Genomic DNA, 22,030 nt, shown 5'->3' with positions numbered 1-22,030 from the left:
CTAGCAGGCCGTTGGCAAAACCAGGGTTGGATCGGACTGGACTGGACTGGAATCGGATTGACAAAACTCGGACCGGATCAATAACACCAGACCACAGGTTCAAATTCTGTGTCTTTCTCTCTTGTGTAGTCATCTCCTCATTTATTGAGACTCATCAAAATGTTTTTTTTCCAAAGGTGATTACAGATTCCGAAGCGAAATTATGAAAGATATGACATGACAAATTGACGTCAATAAGCGAATTGACTGCGTACACAACGGTCTTCTTTTTCAAACATGAAAACTGACGACAATTCTTTATTTTACCCCAGTCCCTTCTAAGTGCACAATAACCTGATTTAGCAACAGAACGGGAATGTCAGTTGACGATGGCGAGTGCAGCAAAAATATCCATATTATGTCATATTAGAGTACAATCCCAAATATTCTGCGGGCTCTCCTTTCGTCAACTGACGCTCCCTTTCTGTTGCTAAATCAGGCTATTGTGCAATTGTCAGGGACTGGGGTAAAGTAAAACATTGTTGTCAGTTTCACGTTTGAAGAAGAAGACCGTCGCGCACGCAGTCAATTCGTCACAGCTTATCTTTCATAATTCCGCTTTGGAATCTGTAATCACCTCTGAAAATAAAACATTTTGACGAGTCTGAATAAATGAGGAGACGACTACACAAGAGAGATAGGCACAGAATTCGACTTCTCCTGTCTTCAGCGCGTTGTCTGGAGACCGTCTATTTTTGGAGGGAATAATTTCTTTTATTGATTCGGTCCGTCTTTTGTCAATCCGATCCGATCCGGTCTGGTCTGGCCGATCCAGATTTTGCCAACGGCCTTGCTGGCATTCGTGGACCTCACTGGGTTATTCAATGATCTCTTTCTAAAAGACCTCTTTAATTTTCTTTTTGCTCAATGGTGTGCATTTTTCAATGCTGTGACATCAGTGAAACTTGTGAAAAGTATGGAAACCATTTTTTACAGTGCAAGTACGTTTGTTATCAAGCTACCAGTTGACAGTTACTGCACCTAAAATTAATAATATAAAAGAAATGGTTCAAATGAAACCTATCATGGTTACAAATTCCAACTGGCAGCAAAACTGTGGTACAGATTAACTGGGGACATTATTATGTTGACCAAAATGTGAACCCTAACATAATTAAAGGCGCTCTTAATAAAAAACCCAACCAAACAAAAGGTTAGAAATCAAGAGTAAACAGTCATCCTTCATCCTACTGCTATGCTATCAAATAAATAGTAGTTGATCGCTTGTCTCATATTCTTGCCTCACGAAAGAGTCTGGACACTTGAACTCGGGCACCATGACGATGGCACCTACAGAGGTCAATGGAGATCTCATGTGAAAGTAGTGAGTTGATATTTTGCCACACTGCACAGACGGGTCAGCATGACCTCCCACAAGCCAATGATTTGTTCCACACCACATCATTGCAACTTATCATCAGCTGCATGCTCTTTAATGAACTGCTGGAGTTCTGTGGGGTATACCCCTTTATCCACAGCCTTGCACCAGTAACGATACTGCAATGTGTAAAAAGTCAGTGTTAAGCACAATGAACCTCATGTAATCTTTGTAAAGGTCTGGGAATGGAGCTCAGATACAAAGAGCCCCTATGGTTGTACAAAAAAGTAAGGTAAGGAAAATTCATTCTGAAGTCATTAGGGAAAGAAGAGACTAATGATCTATTGTTTCTCTAATGTTAATCCACAGAAGATGACTGGGTAATTTTACATGGCTTTATAGAGAAAGAAATATGTACATGTATATAATATATTAAAGAAAGAAAGAGAGAGAAGTCTACTATGCGCGTTTTCCATTTACCAAGAAATTCCGAAAATTGCAGTTGGGATGTAAAATGGAACACATGTTTTTGGTTCGTTCCACTGGAAAATTTCTGGAATAAACAGAACTTCTCAAAAGGTAGCCCTGTTTTCCCGTTGGAAACTTTCCGATGGAAATGTGTGTCCCATTTACAACTTTTGAAAGGTCTCACCACTTCCAGGCTATTTACGGCCACATTTTTAAATTTTGGCGCGTAAAATCGCAATCACTGGGCGGCGAACCGACCTGAGTTAAATGGAACACGTTTTTCACCCGATGGAAATTTCCACCAGAAATTTTTTGTAAATGGAAAATGCCCTATATGTTCATTAAAAAAAATTCCACTGGCTTAGGCCCCATCCATACAAATCCAGAGATTTTTGTATCTGCAATTTTTTTTTCAGATTCAAAAATATCTGCATCCACAGGTTACATATTCCAATGGTCTTTGAATTGTTTTTACTGTACACATGCATCCGGATACACTCTAGGGCCCAGGCAAAGATTTGCTTGATGAGTATGTGCAAAATCATAATTATGTTGGCAGCATTTTCTTTGTCTTGTCAACAAGTTGCATACTAGTCTTTCAAGGTCGATACCCCATGTTGATTTATCTCACCTGGGAAAGACTGGATCCAATAGTGTTCTGTGAGCATGGATAAAACCATCCACATATATCCGAATTTGCAGCATATTAAAAAATAATTTACTACTCAGGACTCTGGAGACCGTATTTGGAAATTTCCGGATACGGCTGCTAAATTTGCCTGATACGTGTGGACGGCCAAGCCGTATTCGCAAAAAAATTATTTGCAGACACAACAATATCCGGATACATGTGGATGGGGCCAGCACTGTTAAGAAAACATACCGGAAATTAAAGAATGCGCCATGCTGGGTGGAGAGTATGAATCCTCTCACATTTAAAAGTAAGTGAAAAGCACAACTTTTAACCTCCAAGCTTAACATTAGGAAAGGGTGGGGCAAACTAAAACAGCAAACGAAAGGCACATCATTTTTTCACTTAAATAATGCGCAGTTATCTGCAAAGCAATACATAATTCTAAAGGCAATGAGATAACCTTCCACAAATCAAACAACCTTTGTTCACAAAAAAACAGGACATTCGTAAAACACTTATTAAGAATTACCGGAAGCTTAGGTATATTGCTTTGCTGTAGTAAACAAAGATTACCATACTCTAAGCTAGGATGGTGTTTTTGGCAAGTTCTTTACGAAGAACTTAATATCTGCAGAAGTGACATAAGAGGCCTCGTTTGGAATTCTTGTTCACATGCACAAATTGGATCTTATCTGTTTGGCATGCCTCGGATGTGTTCCCCAAATGGGCCAAAACTTAACGAGGAAACCGATCAATTTCTTGGAAAGGTTATAAGTATATACCGTACCAAAATATACTTCGCAAATAAGCTAAGTCCAAATAATGCAACCTGAGATGTAAAGGAAAACTTCTTAAGATTTTCTTAGAAAGAATACGACTGTCCCAAGTTAATCACCCGCTAACTTACCATTTCAAGTTCGTCTCGAAGCTTATAAACATAGCTTTCTTTGTCGGCAATCATATCTTCCAAACACTTGTATCGCAGTTTCTTTCTTGCGCGACATTCGCGTGCAGATTGTCGGCTTCGTTCAAGTTTTGCTTCAAGATCGATTTTCGAAGGCCTCCTGCCCCTCTTTTTACCACAGGGCTTTTTAATCGAGTTCATTTTTGAAGTTGAAAAACTAGGAGAATCTGGGAATGGAGAATCAGACGAAGAATTGCTGTCCACTGAAGAAATACTATCGTGTTTTGTCCTTCGAGAAGAAGCAGCCCAGGAAAACTTCATACCCTCTGTTTCGATTGGACTGTTGACTTCTTGAAGTATTATTCCTTCGAATGATTTCCTCTTTGTAGATAATGGAGAGGCCTCAGCCATTCACTGCCAAATACTCAAGAAACTCCGAAAACCAGCCTTTCACAGCATCTATATCATAGCATTCTTCGTTTTTCCCTCGTTGAATCACGTTCCACGATGAAAACAAGGTGATGTAATGTTTTGTTTATTGATTGACACGTAAACAATCTCAATTTCTTCATCTGATTGGACAAAACTGCAGTCTCCAGGAAACGAGAAGTGAAACATAACTTGCGTAAGCCAATCAGGAAGTTGTTTACATAAGTAGTGACGTTAGCGGCCTCCTTGTCCTCCTGACAGTCATATGACAATGACGAAGCATCTCCCAAATAAGGTCAGAGGAAAAGTGCCAGTTGGGGCATGGGGGAGATGAAAGGCCCTCTCATGACCCTCGCATACGAGGGACCAGGCGAGACTGGTACCATTCTCGTTCCCAGAGCTCACGTGTCTTTTGGTCAGCGCTGACCAAAAGACACGTGGGCTCTGGGAACGAGATTGGACTGGTACCGAAATTGAGGAGCGCCTTTGCGCAGGCGTGGAGGCTAATTTGAAAGGTTCGAATGTTGAATAACAAAGAAGATTTTCCATTTTTTTTGTTCCTTTTCCTTGCTATAAACGCCATGAGCAGAGAAGGTGAATGAAACCTTTAACATGACAATTGATGTTTTGCATGAATGCAAATTTTTAGCCGGAATGATGTGATTTTTTGGTGGAGTTTGACATTCTGATTAATGCGATCGATTTTGAAAGTTGTAATATCCGGCCCATGGAAGATATAGTTCACTCAGTACTTCCAAGCTAGTGTTGGACTTTATGGATGTGTAAGACTCAAGGGTGGAGTGAGGAGTACAACAATACATGGATGAGTTAAAAGTGAAAAACGCCTTATTTAATGTGATTCCTGTGACCGATTATGATCCATTTGAGGTTTGTTTGTAACTTTAAAATATTAAGCGTACTTTAAGCTTATTAGATTGTAAAAGTTAAGCTTAAAATGACTTGATCTTTCGAAGCTGCTGCCAATTGCTGTATCTTTTGTGAATTATTTACGCAGGGTTTACAATTTTTTTGTTTCAAGACAGACTACATTGAAATGTTGACAAGACACGGCATTTCAAGTGGTGAACACTGCAATTTGGCAAGTGCTCTAAAGCAAACGTCTTGACAGAGCAAATGAAATCTGTGTGTCATCTTTAATAGTCAAAGATCTCAATAACAATTACAGTCAAGTACCCAAATATCTGTAAGGATGAAATTGCTAACCTTATTTTTAAAATAATAATAATATTGTAATGTAATTATAATTTTGAAAGTGGGGCCTTCCTTGATCTATTAAAAGTCAGTGATGTTGATCCTGTTTTTTTTAATCTGGTGGCAAAGCAGTTTAATATTATTGAAATGAACTATTGCCAAGTCTCTGTCTTACCCAAAGCGTCCAAAATTTATTATCAACATCATTCTACCTTTCTGTTGTGGCTACATGGTTTTTAGCTACTTCTCTGTGATTAACCACACACATAATACAAGATCACTTGTTACCACTCTAGTTGTTACATTAGTGGTGTAACCAAAGCTGATGCCTAATGGTTTCCAGTCACACCTGGGGTGCCTTATTTGCGAGCGCAGGCGACCAAATTTCTAAACAAGTAGACCAAACAGGCACTTTCCTTGATTCATCCTCATTTTCTTGTAAATATGATCCCAGCTGGAATTAATTAATTCTGGGCTCTTGAAAATGACTTGCGCTACTAGCGTTTAATGTTGGAAGCCTGAAGGGTTCCTGGAAAATTTTCACAGGCAGCAGCCTTGGTGTACTGTTATCAGCAGCTTTACTGGTCAAAGGCACCTTATATAGTGTTTTTTTATGGCGGAATTAAGGATGGTGCCTGCTAATTCAAAGGCATTTTTGTGCGATCGACTGATTTACTGAATATTTGGGAAAAGCAGATCTTAGCAAGTATTATTGAACTCCAAAAAGAAAATTGGGGGTAACCACGCATTTTTCGAAGATAATTTATCAACAGAGCAATGTATGGCATTCTTTTCCAAATAGAAGCTTAATTAGCTCTGAAAAATGCATGGTTACCCCCAATTTTCTTTTTGGATACCAAGAGCGCTTGCTATGTTCTGCTTTCTTGGAATAGTTTTGAACCGCGCAAAATATCCCTGTATTGATAAGCACAGCCGATAGGAAATCCGAGTATCTTGAGATGCGCAGAATGTATGCGCAATAACAATAGCAGGCACCTTCCTTTAAAGCATAGCTTTGAAATGGACAACAGTGGGAAATATTTATTACTATTGTTACCAGACCTTCTGATAGGGTGCGATGAAAAAATGCAAATTTTGCGAAATTTGCAGGGCAGATTATGCAATAAGAAAGGCCTATTATGCGATAAATATTGTTAATTATGCGTTTTTTTTCTGAGCAATTTTAAGCTTGTTTTTCAAGGTTTTAGGATAAAAAAAACATGTTTTTACTGCCTTGAACGTAAGGGAACAGTAATTATGAATCTTGATTGACATTAGTTGGGACAAGTAAAAAAAATGAGGTCTTCTGCACTATTGGTGCACCACGTTAAAAGTTGAAAGGAGAGAGCTAACATGCCAAATGAATGATCAATAATTATTAATATTCCTGTATGCTACGACTAGCTTCTTACACTTTGTTTTTGTGTGCAGTATTATATTTCTGAACAGATTTGCTAATCTGAACAAAGGGTGTGTTTGTGTTACACCAATTGGCGACTCTTTAAAAATGAGACTTGTACCACCCACATGCAAAATAACGCCTTGAACCTCAAATATTTACGAAATTGAAGGTAACAAAGGCTTTTTACCCGTTTTCCGAGGTAAATCATCTTAAAAATGGCGTATTTTTGCAGGAACTCCTAAGAAACTTGTTGATTTATGTTTTATTTTATGAATTTTGTGTGTTCTTTTGTGAATCATGTGATTTTTCGTGAATTGTGCGTTCAGATGCGATTTGAGGTCGATTGTGCGAAATCGCACCATCGCGTAATAACTATCAGAAGGCCTGAGTTACAGATCTACTGTATGGCCTCAGTCAGTGACTTTAACAAATTCGGTCAGATCGTATTTGTAAAAGAAAACAAAGCTTTTCTGTCAATGCCAAATAACATCAGAAGTACTTCGGGGTTTCCCCTAATTCAGTTTATTTTGAACAATCCCATTTTACTTAAAATGTTAGCAGACTATTAAACAATAACTTTTATACAATGTATTTACTGGAAAAGGACTCTGGATGTTAATAAGCAAACTTGCACATCTGCAACCTTTCTCAGTATGGATAGAAGACAGTCCAGTTGCTCTGAATGAAAACTGAGACAGTGATCGTAGCAACTAAAAGTACATGTAAATTAGCATGGCTTGGTGGTAAAAAGAAACAAATCTGCTATAATGGTACAACTTTGTGAAATGCTGAAAATGTACACCTTGTAATGGATGAGATCAGTCTACTTACTGACTCAGTTTTTATTACAGTATAAATTAGATAGCTCTACTCAAATAAATATACCATTACATGTACAGTGTATTTGCAAGGCAGTCCTTCTAAAGAGCCCTTTTCCAGCCAGTTTACAGTGTCCCATTAGTGCTCCAGTGCTAGAATTACTGGACACTTCTAACTCTAACCCTAACCCTAAACACACAAAGTTTCTTTCCTTTCTTTTCAATAATCGATGTTGCAAGGTGCGTTTTTTAGGAGCATTAATTAATCATGGTGACTGCTATCAAATGGTTGTGTCCAGAATACAGTTGTAAATTATTTTAAATATTAGACAACTGAGGTATGTTCTGTCAACTCGATTGTTTGCTCAATTCAAGTATCTTACATCTTAGCATCTAATAATAATAATAATAATCACTCACCTGACCAGCAACCATATTGAATTACTGAAAAAAAAGAAAGTATTTGCATAAAAATAGAGTTCAAATCCCAGAGGATTAGTTTGGTACACCATCATGGCCCCCATTCATTTGGTTTGAAACACCAACATGGCTGCTGTGACGTCATGTGAAAATGCTGTATAGTGGGGTTTTCTTTAACATACATGATCAAATGCGCTTTACTGTAAAATAGGTAGTTTTGAATATATTTTTTATTGTATTGTCATTGTATAAATGTGCTAGAGATAACATGAGTAAACATTTTTAAATCAGGCAAAATTTGCAGCCTCTTTGTACTGGTTGGTCTTTCGTGCTACAGAGGATGGGAAATTTGACAACATTCCTTCACAAGTCACCAGCCCAATTCAACGAGATTTAGAGGTAAATAATAATAATTATTAAATATTATTTGTTAGTTTTAGATCTACATTAAGTATAATACTTTTTTTGAGGGTGCAAAACCTACATGTATCTGTATTACATTATTGTTGGATCAAATAGATAAAAACCATTAGTTCATTTAGCTCTGAAGCAGATACATGTATGAATATGTGTCAATGCCCCCTTTGCATCCTCAGTCAATTCTCTGTTTTACAGTTATTATAAAAGCCCAGTTTAGCTTGGAGAAGATCAAAGTGAGAACCCTCAGTCAGTTCAACACTTGTCTCGCAAGTGCTTCAGTTATTCCCCTTTACAATAACACCTCTCCAGTTCTCACAATTCCCTTCTTATTTCTTTTATATCACTTGTTACTGTTTGGATTTACATGTACATTGTTTGTTTCCAAATAGAATCGGATCACTGTTCGCCCAGAAGTGAAGGAATTCTTGACAAGTGGTAATGCATATTGTAAAGTGTGCAGTAGCATTTTTTGTGGTGAACCTCCTGTGGTTGGTCAGTGGGCTGTTATTCAAACACTCTCTCATCATGGATTTTATGTGGTTGAAGAAGGAGACATTGCTGTGACAGATTCAGCATTGCAACAAAGGAAACCATTTAGAAAGGTACAGTCATGTAAACTGGTTTTAAATATAATGAAATTTATCACACACCGGTGCTCATTTGGTTGAGCACCGGGCTGCTAGGTACACGTACATTGTATGGAGGAGGTTGGGAGTTTGACTCAGACCAGACCAACACTCAGGGTCTTTATATTAAGTGAGGGGAAAGTGCTGGCTCAGTTATGACATCTGCAAATGCTAAGACTCTCTAGTGTTCTTGGATAAAGACGATAAAAACGGTAGGCATGTTCTCACAACCCTTCAATGTTCAAACCTTGTTGGACGTTCAGTTAAAAGAAACCACATATTTGCAAGGAGTGCATTTAGGGCATGAATTTCCCGTTGTTTTGGTCAGACTGTCCTCTGTGGTGTATCATGGTTGGGATTGTAAATGCTCAAAGGTACTAGCTACGTCAAGCTACTCTAAAATCAGGGTAAATAAAGATATGATGATGGTGGTGATGATGACAATAAAGGTTTAGAACACATTGGTATGATAGATGTACAATGTAGCTTTGTTTTTACATTGTACACCTGAGTGGGATTTGAACCCATGCTTTCCTGTTACTGGACATGTGTGTTTATTGCTACATCATCATGCTAGCGCACCTCACTTCTCTGTAAGAAACCATGCCATGGTGTGATGTCTGTTTTGAACTGATCGAGCTACAAACTTAAGATGAATCAAACAACTCCAAGTATTTCTAAGAAAGGACTTGTACTTAATATTTTCTTATTTTTATTCATTTTATTGCTCTTACCACTCGGCCTTGCTACAGTATTACTTTTTATTGCTACCGGTAATTAATATAATTATTGATACATGTAGTTGTTTTTGTTTCAGTCTACTCATCTTGCATTGATGGACTGCCTTATGAGTGCGTTTTCTGCACAAGTTGTCACAGTTCAGCAGGTTGTGCAATGTGTCAGGTAGATCACTTGACTGTTTATTTTGTTATTTCTTTATTTGCAAGGTTAATCTGTGCTGGCAGGTATCTTTTGAATACCTAGTATGAGGAAAAGCAACCACAACAGCAACCATGGTCTCCCCTTTTGTTCCATTTTGGGGTTAGCAGTCACCACTTAATAGAGTAGGGTGCCACGATAGCACCACAGCCAGTTTATTGGTTGAAAGATCATTTGAGAATCATGGCAATAACTTGTTGGAATTTGTGTCTTTTTAAAGTTTTAAATGTGTTATTCATTTCACTCCTGCAGCAAGATTTCATCATTTAATTCTTCTAAAGAGCTGCCTTTTGATATGGAGGATGCATTGCTTTTGTGGATCAACAAACTCTGTTCTGTACTAAATGATAATCAACTCAAGAAACAGAAGCTGCATGCAGAACAGTTGCTGCAAAATCAAGACAAGGCCAAACGATTTAGGTTTCGTCGTGATCAACTGCAGCCTAAAATACAAACAGAATTTCCAGTAATGGAAGACCTTTTGAAGGACATCAGTGATGGGCAAAATTTGCTTGGGATTGTACTGTTTTACCAGCCAACAGTCATCAGCCTTGAAGGTACAACATGAGTTTTAAGAAGCTTGTGTCAGTTTTATGGAATTGTTTTGTTTTTTATCTGCAGTGTTTTGTGTCTGTTGTTTTTGGTTGTCTAATTTATATTGTACTGCATATTGCCTGGAAATCTGCATTGTTGTGTGTATTCCCATCAAATCTCAGTCGGCCAGCACCTAGCCCTAGCTGTTGTTCCAGATAAGTTCTAGAAGCAATTAATATAATTATTATTAAATGTCCACAAGGAATTTAAATGGATAAAGCCAGGGTCAATATACAGTGTAGATGGATACATTTAGTTCACAGTTTCTGCGTTTTGTTGCATGTGTTAAATAATTTGAGGTATCTATCCACTTGGGTTTCTGACCTGAGGTCCATCTTTCAGTATTTGCGACAATGTAATGTATCTGTTGCAGTTAATTTTTATTTTCAACTAGTCAGTTTTTTTTTAACTAGGTGATTTTATTTTTTAACCAGGTAACATTTTTTTAACTAGTAGGTAATTTTTTTTAAACTACGTAAATTTTAGTGATTAGCGTCAAATGCTCAGCTTAGTGATTTGGTTTACTGAGCACTTACTTTGAATGATTAGGTTTTATGTAAGGCTAGGGACACTGCCCGCATTTTAGGAGTTAGGTTAAGCTTCCAATTTAATGATTTAATTAAAATTGATGCTTTTTGATATATATAAATCTTATATTTTTTACTTGTATTTATATATTTAAATTTACATTTACATTTGTATTTTTTATTATTTGTATTAAGATCATATTGTAATGCGCAATTGAAAATTTATATTGATAATTGTGCAATAGAAATTAATAAAATTATTTTATTATTATAAATTGCACTGGAAAAATCTTGTGATTACTTATTAATAATATACATGAGATAATTCAGGATAGCTTAGCACAATTAAGCATAAGCAGTGTAGGCTAAACCAGACCAAGAATTTATGTCATCCAGAGATCGCATTTGATAGGTTATCTGTGACTTTCTTTGATTATTTACCAATTGGAGTGCTTGATTGTGTACTTTTTTGGTACCAAATTACTTCTTTTCTGCAATGTGTTACATGTACCTGAAAACTGCATTGCTCCTAGCCAATCAGAATGGACAATTTTTTTTTCATGTATATTGTAATCCCAAAACAAAATTGTATAGAGAACAGCATAAAGCCTATGCACTGGACTATTGGCCAACAGGGAAATGTTATTTTGATGTAACTTAACCAACCAGAGAATTTCTTTGAAAAACATTGAAAAAGACCAGTGGCAAAACCCTGAGTGTGGAACTTTAATGTAAACCTTTGATGTTGTTGCAATGATTTTTTTATTATTGCAGATATTAGATTTGGCAAGAACTTGTCAACTGCACACTGCATTCATAATCTTGAGCTGTTTCGCTCTCTGTGTAGTCAGTTTATCTGTACATCTGTTCTTGCTCTCAAACTTGAAGACATTTTGTATGGATCACAAGCCATGAAACCCAATATTATTGCACTTTTAGCTGAGATTTTTCAAAAGTGTGAGATTGAATCACCTGAAAACGATGCCATGGAAACACAAATGTCGAACCAAGATATTGATCTTCGTCGTGATGCTGCAAACAAGGAGAATGTTGTAGATAACATGTGCTTGAGTGTATCTGTCTTAAACTCTGACAGTGACAGTGAAAGGTTTTCTGCAGCGGATGGACACTTCACATATTCTTCTTCAGATCACATTGAACTGATGACAAGTAGTGCTATGAAATCACAAAAGGATTCTCAAGTCAAAACAAAGAGTCATTTGTCTTTCAAGTCACCATTTCAACTGGATTTTACAGTTGATGATGATTTGCTCCGATCTCCTTCTAATGGACCTCAACATACAAATGACAGGACTAAGGAGAAAGAAAATCCATTTAGTGGAATACTGCGGCGTCCTGTTCTTGTAGGAGACAGGAAGCATGGTTTGCCTTGTGTAGCTACTTCATGTGTAAATCCCCAAACTACACCCAGACATCAAGAACAGTCCCTTCTGACGCGCCGGAATAAGCAGAAACAAAGAACAATAAATGATTTTGAAGAATGGGATATTCAGCATGAGGAGGTAGAAGGTAAACTCAAAATGAATTTCTGATTTAGTTTTAAATTGGTTTGTTGAATATATGTAAATAAGTAAAAAATACAGCAAGACTCATTAAAAAAATCCCTCAATACTACACACTAAAGAAATCGTCCAATAAGAGACTAATTTTTCAACTCAGTCGGAAAATTGAAGAAATGTAAAGCTTAACTTTGTAATGTGCGTCGTGACAAACTAACTTATGTGACTTTTCAGCGAATGACTGTCCAGGTTTAGCATGCTTAATATTAGGCTGCTGTTGATTGATCAAAAATGAAGGCTTGTCAAACCTGTCAATCGAGTCGAGCAAAGCATTGTGCATGTTATTTTAAACACTTGCATTACTTGTAAAGAAAACAAAGATGGAATTTGGGAAAATTCTCTATTATAAGATTTACAGAGATATTAAGGACAATGATCTCGGTCTCCAAGTAAACATCTGGCCGAGAAAAACTGACTTTGATGAAGAAATGACATAAAAGGTTGCCAAGTTTCTCGGGGGAGAATTTCTTCAGTTACCCTTCTTTCATGGACTTGCGCCATCATTTCAATAATTGAGGTCTGATTTTCTCGTTTTTGTGGTATTCAAAGTTTACGTTTCAGTTTTCTTCAATAAATGTTGAAGAAAGTTCATTGTCGTCTAGGTTATATCGTTTGTCCCTAGGAACTCGTTTTCACCAAAAGATCTAAAATTTGGCAAGCATTTGGGGGAAAGTAGCGTTTTCAGCTAACCACAACCCTAACCTGGAGAAAAACCTCTAGGTGCAGAGTAAAGAACCAACAAACTCAACTCACATATGACTCTGAGTCTGGGAATCAAACCTGAGCCACATTGGTGGAAAGTGAGCGCTCTCACCTCTGCGCCATCTCTGCACCCCATGTAAATATTACATACCAGTAATAGTTAGCATCTGCTTGAAAAGGTGATTCATTTCCTTTTTTTCGCGGGCCAAGTTTCCAGGCACCATTGGAGTACTGTTTAAATAGTTTGGTATATACAGTACTTTTCAGTGAGGATAAGATTATTATCTTTGTTACTTAGGGTTGTTGGTTCTGGGTATACATGTAGCAAATTTTGGTCCTGCCATTAAAATGCTTTAAATGGGTTAACAAAGGTTAAAATGTGATATCATTGGTACAAATGATTATTATCAAAAATTAACAAGTAGTATATTTGAATCCTGGTCAATATTGTCTTCATTTTCAAAATTCTGGGAACTGAATCACCATAAGTTAGTGAGTTAGTTATCACAGGTAATGTGCAATGTTGCTGTTATAGCATCATAACAACCAAATTTTAAAAATCTCTCTATCTTAATGATTTTGAATCAATCGTTTCTCTTCATAAAAGCACATGGGTGTGTGTTGGGTTTTCAAGCTACTCAGTGCCTGTGCACAGCAATGTGAAACTTCCTTACAAATACCAAAATTTATTGTTAACTTATTGATCACATCTGTTTTGTCAAGAAAAAAATTCTTTTGAACACAGAAATCTAATTCCTCTATCAGAAGATCTGTGATATACATGTAAAAAAAAGAGTAGCAAAAGGCATTAAATTGTTATGACTTGTGTTGGTCTTGCTGCATAAATCATTGATACAAAGCAAACCACATCTATGTAAGTTAATGGTTTCTGGTTTCGTGTGATGGAATATTTTTTATGATGTAAGTGGGCAAAAATAATGCATAAATATAACTTTGCGTTTTCGTAAGTACTGATATTAGAAAAGATATTTTTACTTCATCATTGTTTAGTTACTTACAATTTCGACATGTTGTCACTTCATTAATTTACCATTTTCATGTTTTTAACTAGGAATTATTATATGACTAGCTCCGTGAGCGGGCAAGATGAACCAAATCGCGCGCTCTGATTGGCTATCCGAGCGGGCAAGATGGAGCGATACTGCCCGCTCGGGATTTCTCGCTTGGTCCCGCAAGATCAAAGATCATTTTTTGGTGTTTTAAGTCATATAATAAATCCTTTATTGACCAAGATTGTTCGGTCAAGATGACTGGATATTGGCCTCGTTCTTTTTTTGCGTGTTTATGGACCTCGACTTCGTCTCGGTCCATAAACACGCAAAAAAAGAACTTGGCCAATATCCAGTCATCTTGACCTCACGCTTGGTCAATAACCCATACATATTGAATGGTTATTTTGTTTAAATGTACATGTACACAATAATAATATTGTTTCAATATAGCCACTTAACATTTTGAGACTACGGTATTGATAACGTTTTGTTGAATTTAGAAGGTAAATTATTTTATCTGTAAAATTAAACCTCTTCACATTCTCACTACATTAACTTCTTGACATTGTTTTCTTTCATCGTGTATGTAAACAAGACATTCAAGTTTATAATCATGTGATTGTCAATATCTGCGTTGATAATTATTTTTGTCTCAGGTCTTTCAATTTAATTAGAAGGTTATTATGATGAGATAAAAACAGTGAATTTTAAAGTTGTTTTTTTTATTAAAATATAATGTGAACACTGTAACGTTTCAGATGAGACTATTCTTCAGAGACGTTTGCAAGGTATGTAAAAGAAGGATAACGAGCTGTATTAACTTATAAGTGGTTCTACTCAAAATCATTACTGGTATTTGCTATAACGTTCAAATAACGTGATTATTTTGCGAAAGTGCCACTGCAATGTGTTACGTTCCTTAATTTAAAGTGGTTTTAGAGAAAGGTGAGGTAAATACATTCATTTTGGTGATGAATGCAAGACAATGAAAATTAAAATGTTTAACTTGTTTAAAAAGGGTTTAACCAAAAAAAAAATCGAAACGCTGTTGTGCCTTGCACTGAAAGCTAAAATTAAAATGAATTGCTTTATTAGTTTGTGGTGTATCAGCTGGAATTTATGGTGTTTTTGCATTTCTTTGTGTCAGAACTCAAGCTGAATGATCTTCAGCGTTCGCAGTCTTTAACTGGTCTTGATAGAGCAAAGCTGGAGTCCACTGGGCAGTCATTTCATGCATGGCGGGAGGACACTGGGACAAGTTCATCAGATAGTAACCTGGCCTGCGGCAGGAATGAAAGAATATCGCTTGACTTTCGGTGAGTCTTGCCTTTGCCTACCTTAGTCTCCCTTACCTTTACCGTACCTCCTTAACCCTACTGACCTCCCTTATTTTTGTACATATATAGGTTGCTGATTAACACTTTTAGCCTTGAGAATTAAACGTACTAAGTATTAAGTTCATCCTGCTTACAAACCTTCAGCGTTCCATTGAGTAAGGAACCCCCATATGACCATCGTCTTTTCCAACCCTAAAATAAACCTTTATAAAGTGCTTCGATAACGTTTTCTTTTTTATTATTACCCGTTAGGCCGAATGTAGCGACAACTAGTGTTCCCCAGAGGAGCGCAGAAGGGATCAACCTGATGTCCAAGTCAACAGGATCAAAAGGCAAGCGCGATGAACAAACCGACTCGCCGGTGTGGTTATCAACTGACAGTTTAAATATCAAAGAAGCCGAAAATTGCAACCCGAGAGACTCTGTATTGTCAGGTGATTAAATCTTCAGCTTAATCAAATCTTGAGGCCAGTGAATACCCTTTATTTCGCATATTTAGAGCAGTGAAACCAAAACAATTATTCTTGTCCCAAAAAGGAGCAGTATCATGATGTAATTATGTTACGATATGGAAATAAATTTCTTATAATATCACGGTGTCGAAATGAAATTCTTTGCCAAGAGCAGAGATTCAGTTGTTTTTCTCACAAAAGTTCGCTTTTAATCAGCTGTAAAACGTAGCAAATTGGTTAAACCAGCAGCAATTCGACCAGTAAGAGGCATCGGTGGTCATCGGTTTACTCTTGTCCCACGAACTGATTTGTAATGCAAACATTCTTTGCAAGGCGAAGTGACGCAGTTTAGGACTAGACCCATGTATCCTTCTGGCTTGGTTGTGGGAATTCTCGAGTAAATTGACAATAACTTAAGTTTTGCGAAAGAAAAGCGATTTTTGAGGTTAATTTCTTTCTAATGCAATCGTGTAGGAGTGCAGCGTTTTTACTTTTTTCTCTCGGCATACGTAGTGGTGAGACCACCACCACGCCTGTGTTCGATTCCCGGCATCATGCACGTCATGTTTGGTTGTCTAATGAGTTCCAAGAGGTCTTTCTGCGAATACTCCGATTTTCTCTATCTTCAAAAAACATTTTATTCGATCTCCACTGATTTTCATTTCATGTGATTTGATTCGATTGACAGTCTCTCCAATTATAGAAGAGCACTTTTGTTCAGCTAGAGCGCAGAGACTTACTCCGAGTTCGTTCATTTCCTTCAGGTATCCGGGATAGTTACTTGAGCGACATCTCTGTGAAGGAACTAAACCAGTTTGAGGAAATCGAGGCTGCAGTTCAGGCTGGAAGAAGCGTAGAAACTCCTCGTACTTTTGCGAAACCCAAAAATAAATTCCTAAAAGCAGCTACGTCTCAGGAAGATGAAGATGAACTTAACACAAGCGTAAGCAGCGAAGACATGAATATATTCAGACTTGAGGTCCTTCAGCGACTGACAGAGGACAAATTGCGACAGATCCCAGATGGAACCGAGATGGAAGATGATGATGACCCAATACTCCTCGCCCGCAGCAATGCGGCCAGTTCCACAAATTCTCCGGTTCAGCCCACCCGACTTGAGGTCCAAAATGCGCCTATCGATGTTCCTTCTGATCAGCTGTCACCCATTACAGAGTCAGCAGAGTCGGCGGTATCTAATCCCAACTCGGTTTCCTCCGCGAATTCCACTGCCCCCAGCAGCCCCTGCTCTCCTTTAGATGTTGCTCCTTTTATGCCAACTTTCTTTACTACTTCGCCTGCGAATTCACTCGATCGAAGGAACCAAAGAATGGGTATGAAAGGTACAAAGGAAGTGGACGAAGCGACCTTGGTTGGTCAAGAAGATGACTTTCCAAACGATCCAGTTGCAAGCGTGACACCAAGGCTTACAGCAAAAAACATCCCCGACTTTCCGCCACAGAAGAAATCATTTGAGCAGCTTGCTCGTGGCAGTTATACTGTAGGTCACGCTTCTGTTGAATCTGCCAAAGCGGCTGGTCTTCCTGTGATTGGAGGAAATGAGACGATGACCGGATCTATTTCGTCATTGTCAGCGTCACAAGAACTTGTGCTCGATAATGGTAAAACCAAGTTAAACACAGAAGCCACTGATAGTGAAGGATTTGAACAAAGTAACCTAAGTCAGAGACATACGCATTCGAGCCTGGATTCTGCCGCCAGGCCTCTTGTTTTGTGCAGTGCAGGCATTGAAGCTAGTGGGGTTGCGGTTCAAGGTGTGGACGGGAGACAGGACTCTCTTGAGAGCTCGCCAGCGCATTCGCCCTCTTTGACCCGCGGGAAACGGGATCAAGCTTTCGATAAGGCCGCCTTGCGATCGCATGGGCTGGCAGCCCAAGACAGTCCTAGTGATGTGGTTATCTTTGATCGCTCGTCTTCTGTCTCGTGTGCCTGTGGAAATGAACCATCCAGTTCCCAGACGCGAGAAAACACTTCATGTGATTCTAAATCCAACAAAACGGAAGAGCATGTGTTTGATTTTGACCAGGATGCTATTCGGGTTTACGGGAGTGATCATCCAGCAAAGGATTTTGGAACTTACAAGAAAAATAAACAGGTCGGTCTGCCTATTAGTGGTGTACCACAGGGTACTTTGCTGGGGGTTTCCTTTGGGAGCGACGTTACGAGCGACGTTACGAGCGACGTTACAAGCCAAAGATTGGACGAATCGTACAACTATGCCGCATACAATAGAACCTCTCAAACTAATGTCAGACAAGAGCCAAGTGACGTACAGCAACAGGAAACAGCTAATGCGAAAGAGTTTGATTATGTTGATGGGAAACAGCACCATGTTACTTGTGAGGAAACACCGTCAGCAAATATTGACAGTATGGGACATTCTGATGGTTTTTCAACGTTCAGAAAAGTTGCATCATCCGCAGAGAACATTGAAGAGACAGCGTATGTGTCACATTCTTTGAACTTGCGGCGGTCTGATGGCTTTTCTACTTTCAGGAAGCAAGAAACTAAAGTTGGATATGGTGCAGACGTTGAAACGGGAAATCACCAAATTAATCAGTTTTCGATGCTCCCCGAGCCTTCATTGAAAGAAACAAATAAAAATCAGCAGCAGTCTGAAGATAAATCTTATCATATTCGCGATGCTGACGATTTGGAGGTTATTGGTGCTGAGGAAGAAGCATCATCAGTCAATGACGTCCGTTCCAGACAGCTGCCCACCAACAAAGGGGAGAATGATAGACAAGGACACACTTACCCCGGAAGAGGAGAGGATGGCCCAGTTCGCGTATCTGATACAACGAACATTTCCAGGTCACGAACTTTTAGAAAAAATCCTGATGGGCAAATTGTTAGAGATCTTAATACTGATGTACGTGGCTCGTCGGGATCTCGTATGAACACCAGCAGTAAGATTGCTGAACAGCATACTGAAAGACGGAGCAGCCTCGAGGGATCTGGTAATGATCCGTCACATAGGATTAGCTGGACAGACGAGTCAGAGGCTGGGGCGAGATTATTGAAGCAGCTAAATACCACCTCGGAAACATTGGTGAGGCATGGTTCACAACTTTTGCCATTTTAGGAAAGATAACGGATATTTAGCATCTATTCACTGAAGTGGAGGTGGCTAGTGGTGGATGTCCACCACTAGCACCGACACTGAGGTGGAAAGTTGTTTTAGTATATACTAAAACAGTGAGATAATGTAGCACAAAAATATCATTTTCACTCATTTATGCTTGCAAAGATTACAACATTTTCGAGCGCAAATTCCATGTGAATTGCTCGGAGGTGAATGGCAAAGGATATCCGGAGTTTGAGTAGCCAATCAGCGGGCGCGTTCAACGCTATGCACTGTTTTAGTATATACTAATTTCATTGAACAGTTCAACCCTGATAGATTTTACTCTGTGTATAATGCCAGACGATTTTACTCGTCAACTGGGGGATGGGGGAGGGGGGGGGGGGGGTTCAGGAGTTAATTGGTTAACAATCTCTACATCCACTCAAACACTATGTCCCTTTTAAAATAAAAGTCAGTAAAATTATTGAAAATAAGAATAAAAAACAATTATAGGGAGATAAATTTGCCCTGTTGTCTATATACATAACTGTTTCCAAAAAAAAGAAAAGAGTTCACACGCAAAACGCTACGGAAAATCTATGGCAGTTGCTGCTATGTTTGACCTTGCCCCTTTTATAAATGATAGAGTTTATAGAGCTCTGAAATACAAATTGTAGGTAAACTCGACCAGGAAGTTTTTTGTGAGTTATAAGTGCTAATGATTCCGGTTAAACCGTTCCCTTTAATGACCAGAACGCTCTGATATATATTTCCTGGGATTCCTTAGAACTGACATTTCGATGATATTTGTGTCCATAAATATCCCAACACGTGCACAAGGTTAACCATACATTTTTTTACATGCCACTGCTGCACAGACGAGTCCAACGAACAGTCCCAGAAGGCATGGCAGCCCTAAACAGCTTGGCCGGGGAAGTCCTGGGGCAAGGATCAGTTGGCTGACAGCTGCAACGAGAGGCATTGGTGGGCAAGTAATGCTGAATAACAAAGGTAAAGAAGAACGGGACGGAAGGGTGTGGAGTGTCTGGAGTGTGGCTGGCACTGGACGAAACGCTTATTTGAAACAAATAATGCCACGTTCGCGTTATCGTTGAACAATTCTTTTCTTGGCCTGGAATTTTTTTAAGTTCAATTTTAAGAGAAACTGAGCTAGTTGTTGACAAATGGTACACGAATTTTTACGAATGTTCATTTGAAATTAAATGTGCTTTCCTAGTTGTGAAGAAATGAAGTTTATCATGGAGAATTCTAATTTTCTATGATGACTTGGAGGTAAGGTAAAGGTACACGTTATTTAACGACGGAAGTTCCTTTACTCTCTAGAGAGTACTCTCCCAGGAAGCCGAAAAAAAATCCGTTTTCCGCTAACGCTGGAGTCGAACCTGTGACCTTTTGATTAACTTCTTCGGCGAATTCTCCTGTTTGCGCCATTATGCTGTATTTGAACTGTCATGTGTGCCATCTTCTTTACTTCAATTGCGATGATTCTCAGGTTGACAAAACGCCAAAAAAATTGATTGAAAAATTGAAATTAAAAAATCGCCATACGTCAAAGCTTTCTTGGGTATTGCGACAAATATTGAATGCTGGACAACTTTGAGACGTCGAGAAATTGGCTATCATTCTTTTTTCTTAGTTTAGTTACTGGAAAATTCGAGAAATGATGTTTGTTAAACTTTGTATTTTTTCAAACCGCGTCATGATGCATCGAGCGTTTTTAAGTAAATTGAGAATTTCAATTTTATCAGTGGCGTAAATCGAGCCACATTTATCCCTTTTGACTATTGAATTCCAAGGTGAGGCTCATGTCATTATTTCACTTGACAGTGAAAGGTTGCACAACTTGAGGAATTCCTGTTCTGCTCTGCTCTCAATTTGTTATTCTTCCTCTGCTCCAAATGCATCTTATGCTCTTCAAAGGTTTGAAGTGATTTTCAGAAACTTTCATCTTTTGATAGATACCGGATATTTTTATTTTGTAGAGCGTGACACGAATTTCGGCGTGTCTTTTAACACCTCTTAATTCACGCTTCGCTACTCCTCTTACTCTGGGAGGGCGCCAATTAGTCCTCAGATGTCAGTGTAGGATCATCTGTAAGTCATCCGCTTGCGATACTGAGAGGTCTCTTTGAAGTACAGGGAAAAGGTAAGACTGTCTGTACCACCTAGTATCTTAAAAACTATATTGATGAATAATATATGATAATAACATGGTAATTGTTGATCCATGTATTTGTGTCGAGCGCCGAGTAATTTGCATGCAACAGCCGAATATATTAGGCTACTCTTTGTACGGGTGCATCTGATACAGTGTTTTAACCGGTTTTCTAGATTGTTTTACCGTCTCTAATTCAGTCAATCTCTTGGTATTTTAACGCATACCTTGTCACAAGAAAGCGGAATCGATGGAAGGCGGCGAAAGTGGCAAATTTGGGAACAGGTCGCGTTTTATCTACGTGTACATGAAATTTACTGATGTCACACCGCATCAAATTTTCGCTTGATATTCGTTGAAAAGGTGATGTCATTGATAAAGATGGCAATGTCTGTTCTTCAGTGGAGTTGATGGTCACGCTGGCAAACTAACAATTCACTTTTTACGTTGTGGATTATATGCTCGTTCTTGCTTGACACAAAGCTGTCTACTGTGTAGATAATTTCCCACCTTCTTTCTGAGCTTTGGACTTACCTTGACGTCGTTCTCCGCCGTTAATTATCGTTTTCTTTTAAAGTATTTTGCCTGAACTGTAAAGGAAATCAGCCTCACGATTCAGTAATATCCAGTGAAAAGAAGCGCCGACGATTTCGAAGTTTTCAAAGGGAGCTAAAGTATCTCCATGTCACCGGAAGCCGTCTTGTTTATATTCTCGTTTCCCATTAAGGTTTGTTGATCTTTATATTCAACGGCTGGATTCTTGATGGTTGGCAGTGGGACATCGTCAAAGGTATTTGAGATGAAATATCTGTTATTTTATGGCCTGCAACTCAAGTCGATGATTTGGGTCAAAATCGCCGCTTCAAACGCCACTCAAATTATAGTTTTATAGTTTGTATACATCGGTAGCTGTGAACGTCTCGAATGTATATGGA

General features: G+C 38.4%; 2 protein-coding genes across 3 annotated transcripts in view; one reads left to right on the top strand and one right to left on the bottom strand.

Annotated features, from left to right (window-relative positions):
* Nucleotides 1-1,440: 1,440 nt before the first annotated feature.
* On the bottom strand, nucleotides 1,441-3,774 carry LOC138002831 (REPTOR-binding partner-like). Its single transcript, XM_068848808.1, has 2 exons — nucleotides 3,367-3,774; nucleotides 1,441-1,536 (listed from the first exon to the last, which is right to left on the bottom strand). The coding sequence occupies exons 1-2, from the start codon at nucleotides 3,772-3,774 to the stop codon at nucleotides 1,441-1,443; spliced, it is 504 nt and encodes a 167-aa protein (XP_068704909.1).
* A 506-nt stretch (nucleotides 3,775-4,280) lies between these two features.
* LOC138004536 (patronin-like) overlaps nucleotides 4,281-22,030 on the top strand; it is a 31,622-nt gene continuing 13,872 nt past the window's right edge. The window contains exons 1-11 of one of the 2 annotated variants that reach the window (XM_068851073.1): nucleotides 4,281-4,680; nucleotides 7,936-8,043; nucleotides 8,454-8,666; nucleotides 9,508-9,593; nucleotides 9,882-10,186; nucleotides 11,525-12,280; nucleotides 14,804-14,833; nucleotides 15,193-15,361; nucleotides 15,635-15,816; nucleotides 16,599-18,904; nucleotides 19,798-19,930. In XM_068851073.1, coding sequence (XP_068707174.1) covers nucleotides 4,612-4,680; nucleotides 7,936-8,043; nucleotides 8,454-8,666; nucleotides 9,508-9,593; nucleotides 9,882-10,186; nucleotides 11,525-12,280; nucleotides 14,804-14,833; nucleotides 15,193-15,361; nucleotides 15,635-15,816; nucleotides 16,599-18,904; nucleotides 19,798-19,930 — 4,357 coding nt within the window. In that variant the 5' untranslated portion in view covers nucleotides 4,281-4,611. The remainder of the gene's footprint in view (nucleotides 4,681-7,935; nucleotides 8,044-8,453; nucleotides 8,667-9,507; nucleotides 9,594-9,881; nucleotides 10,187-11,524; nucleotides 12,281-14,803; nucleotides 14,834-15,192; nucleotides 15,362-15,634; nucleotides 15,817-16,598; nucleotides 18,905-19,797; nucleotides 19,931-22,030) is intronic. The other variant, XM_068851074.1, reaches the window with a different exon arrangement.

Source organism: Montipora foliosa, chromosome 5, assembly GCF_036669935.1.
Source record: "Montipora foliosa isolate CH-2021 chromosome 5, ASM3666993v2, whole genome shotgun sequence".
In the NCBI taxonomy this organism is placed as follows: domain Eukaryota; kingdom Metazoa; phylum Cnidaria; class Anthozoa; order Scleractinia; family Acroporidae; genus Montipora; species Montipora foliosa.
This window is presented reverse-complemented; position numbering and strand designations above follow the sequence as displayed.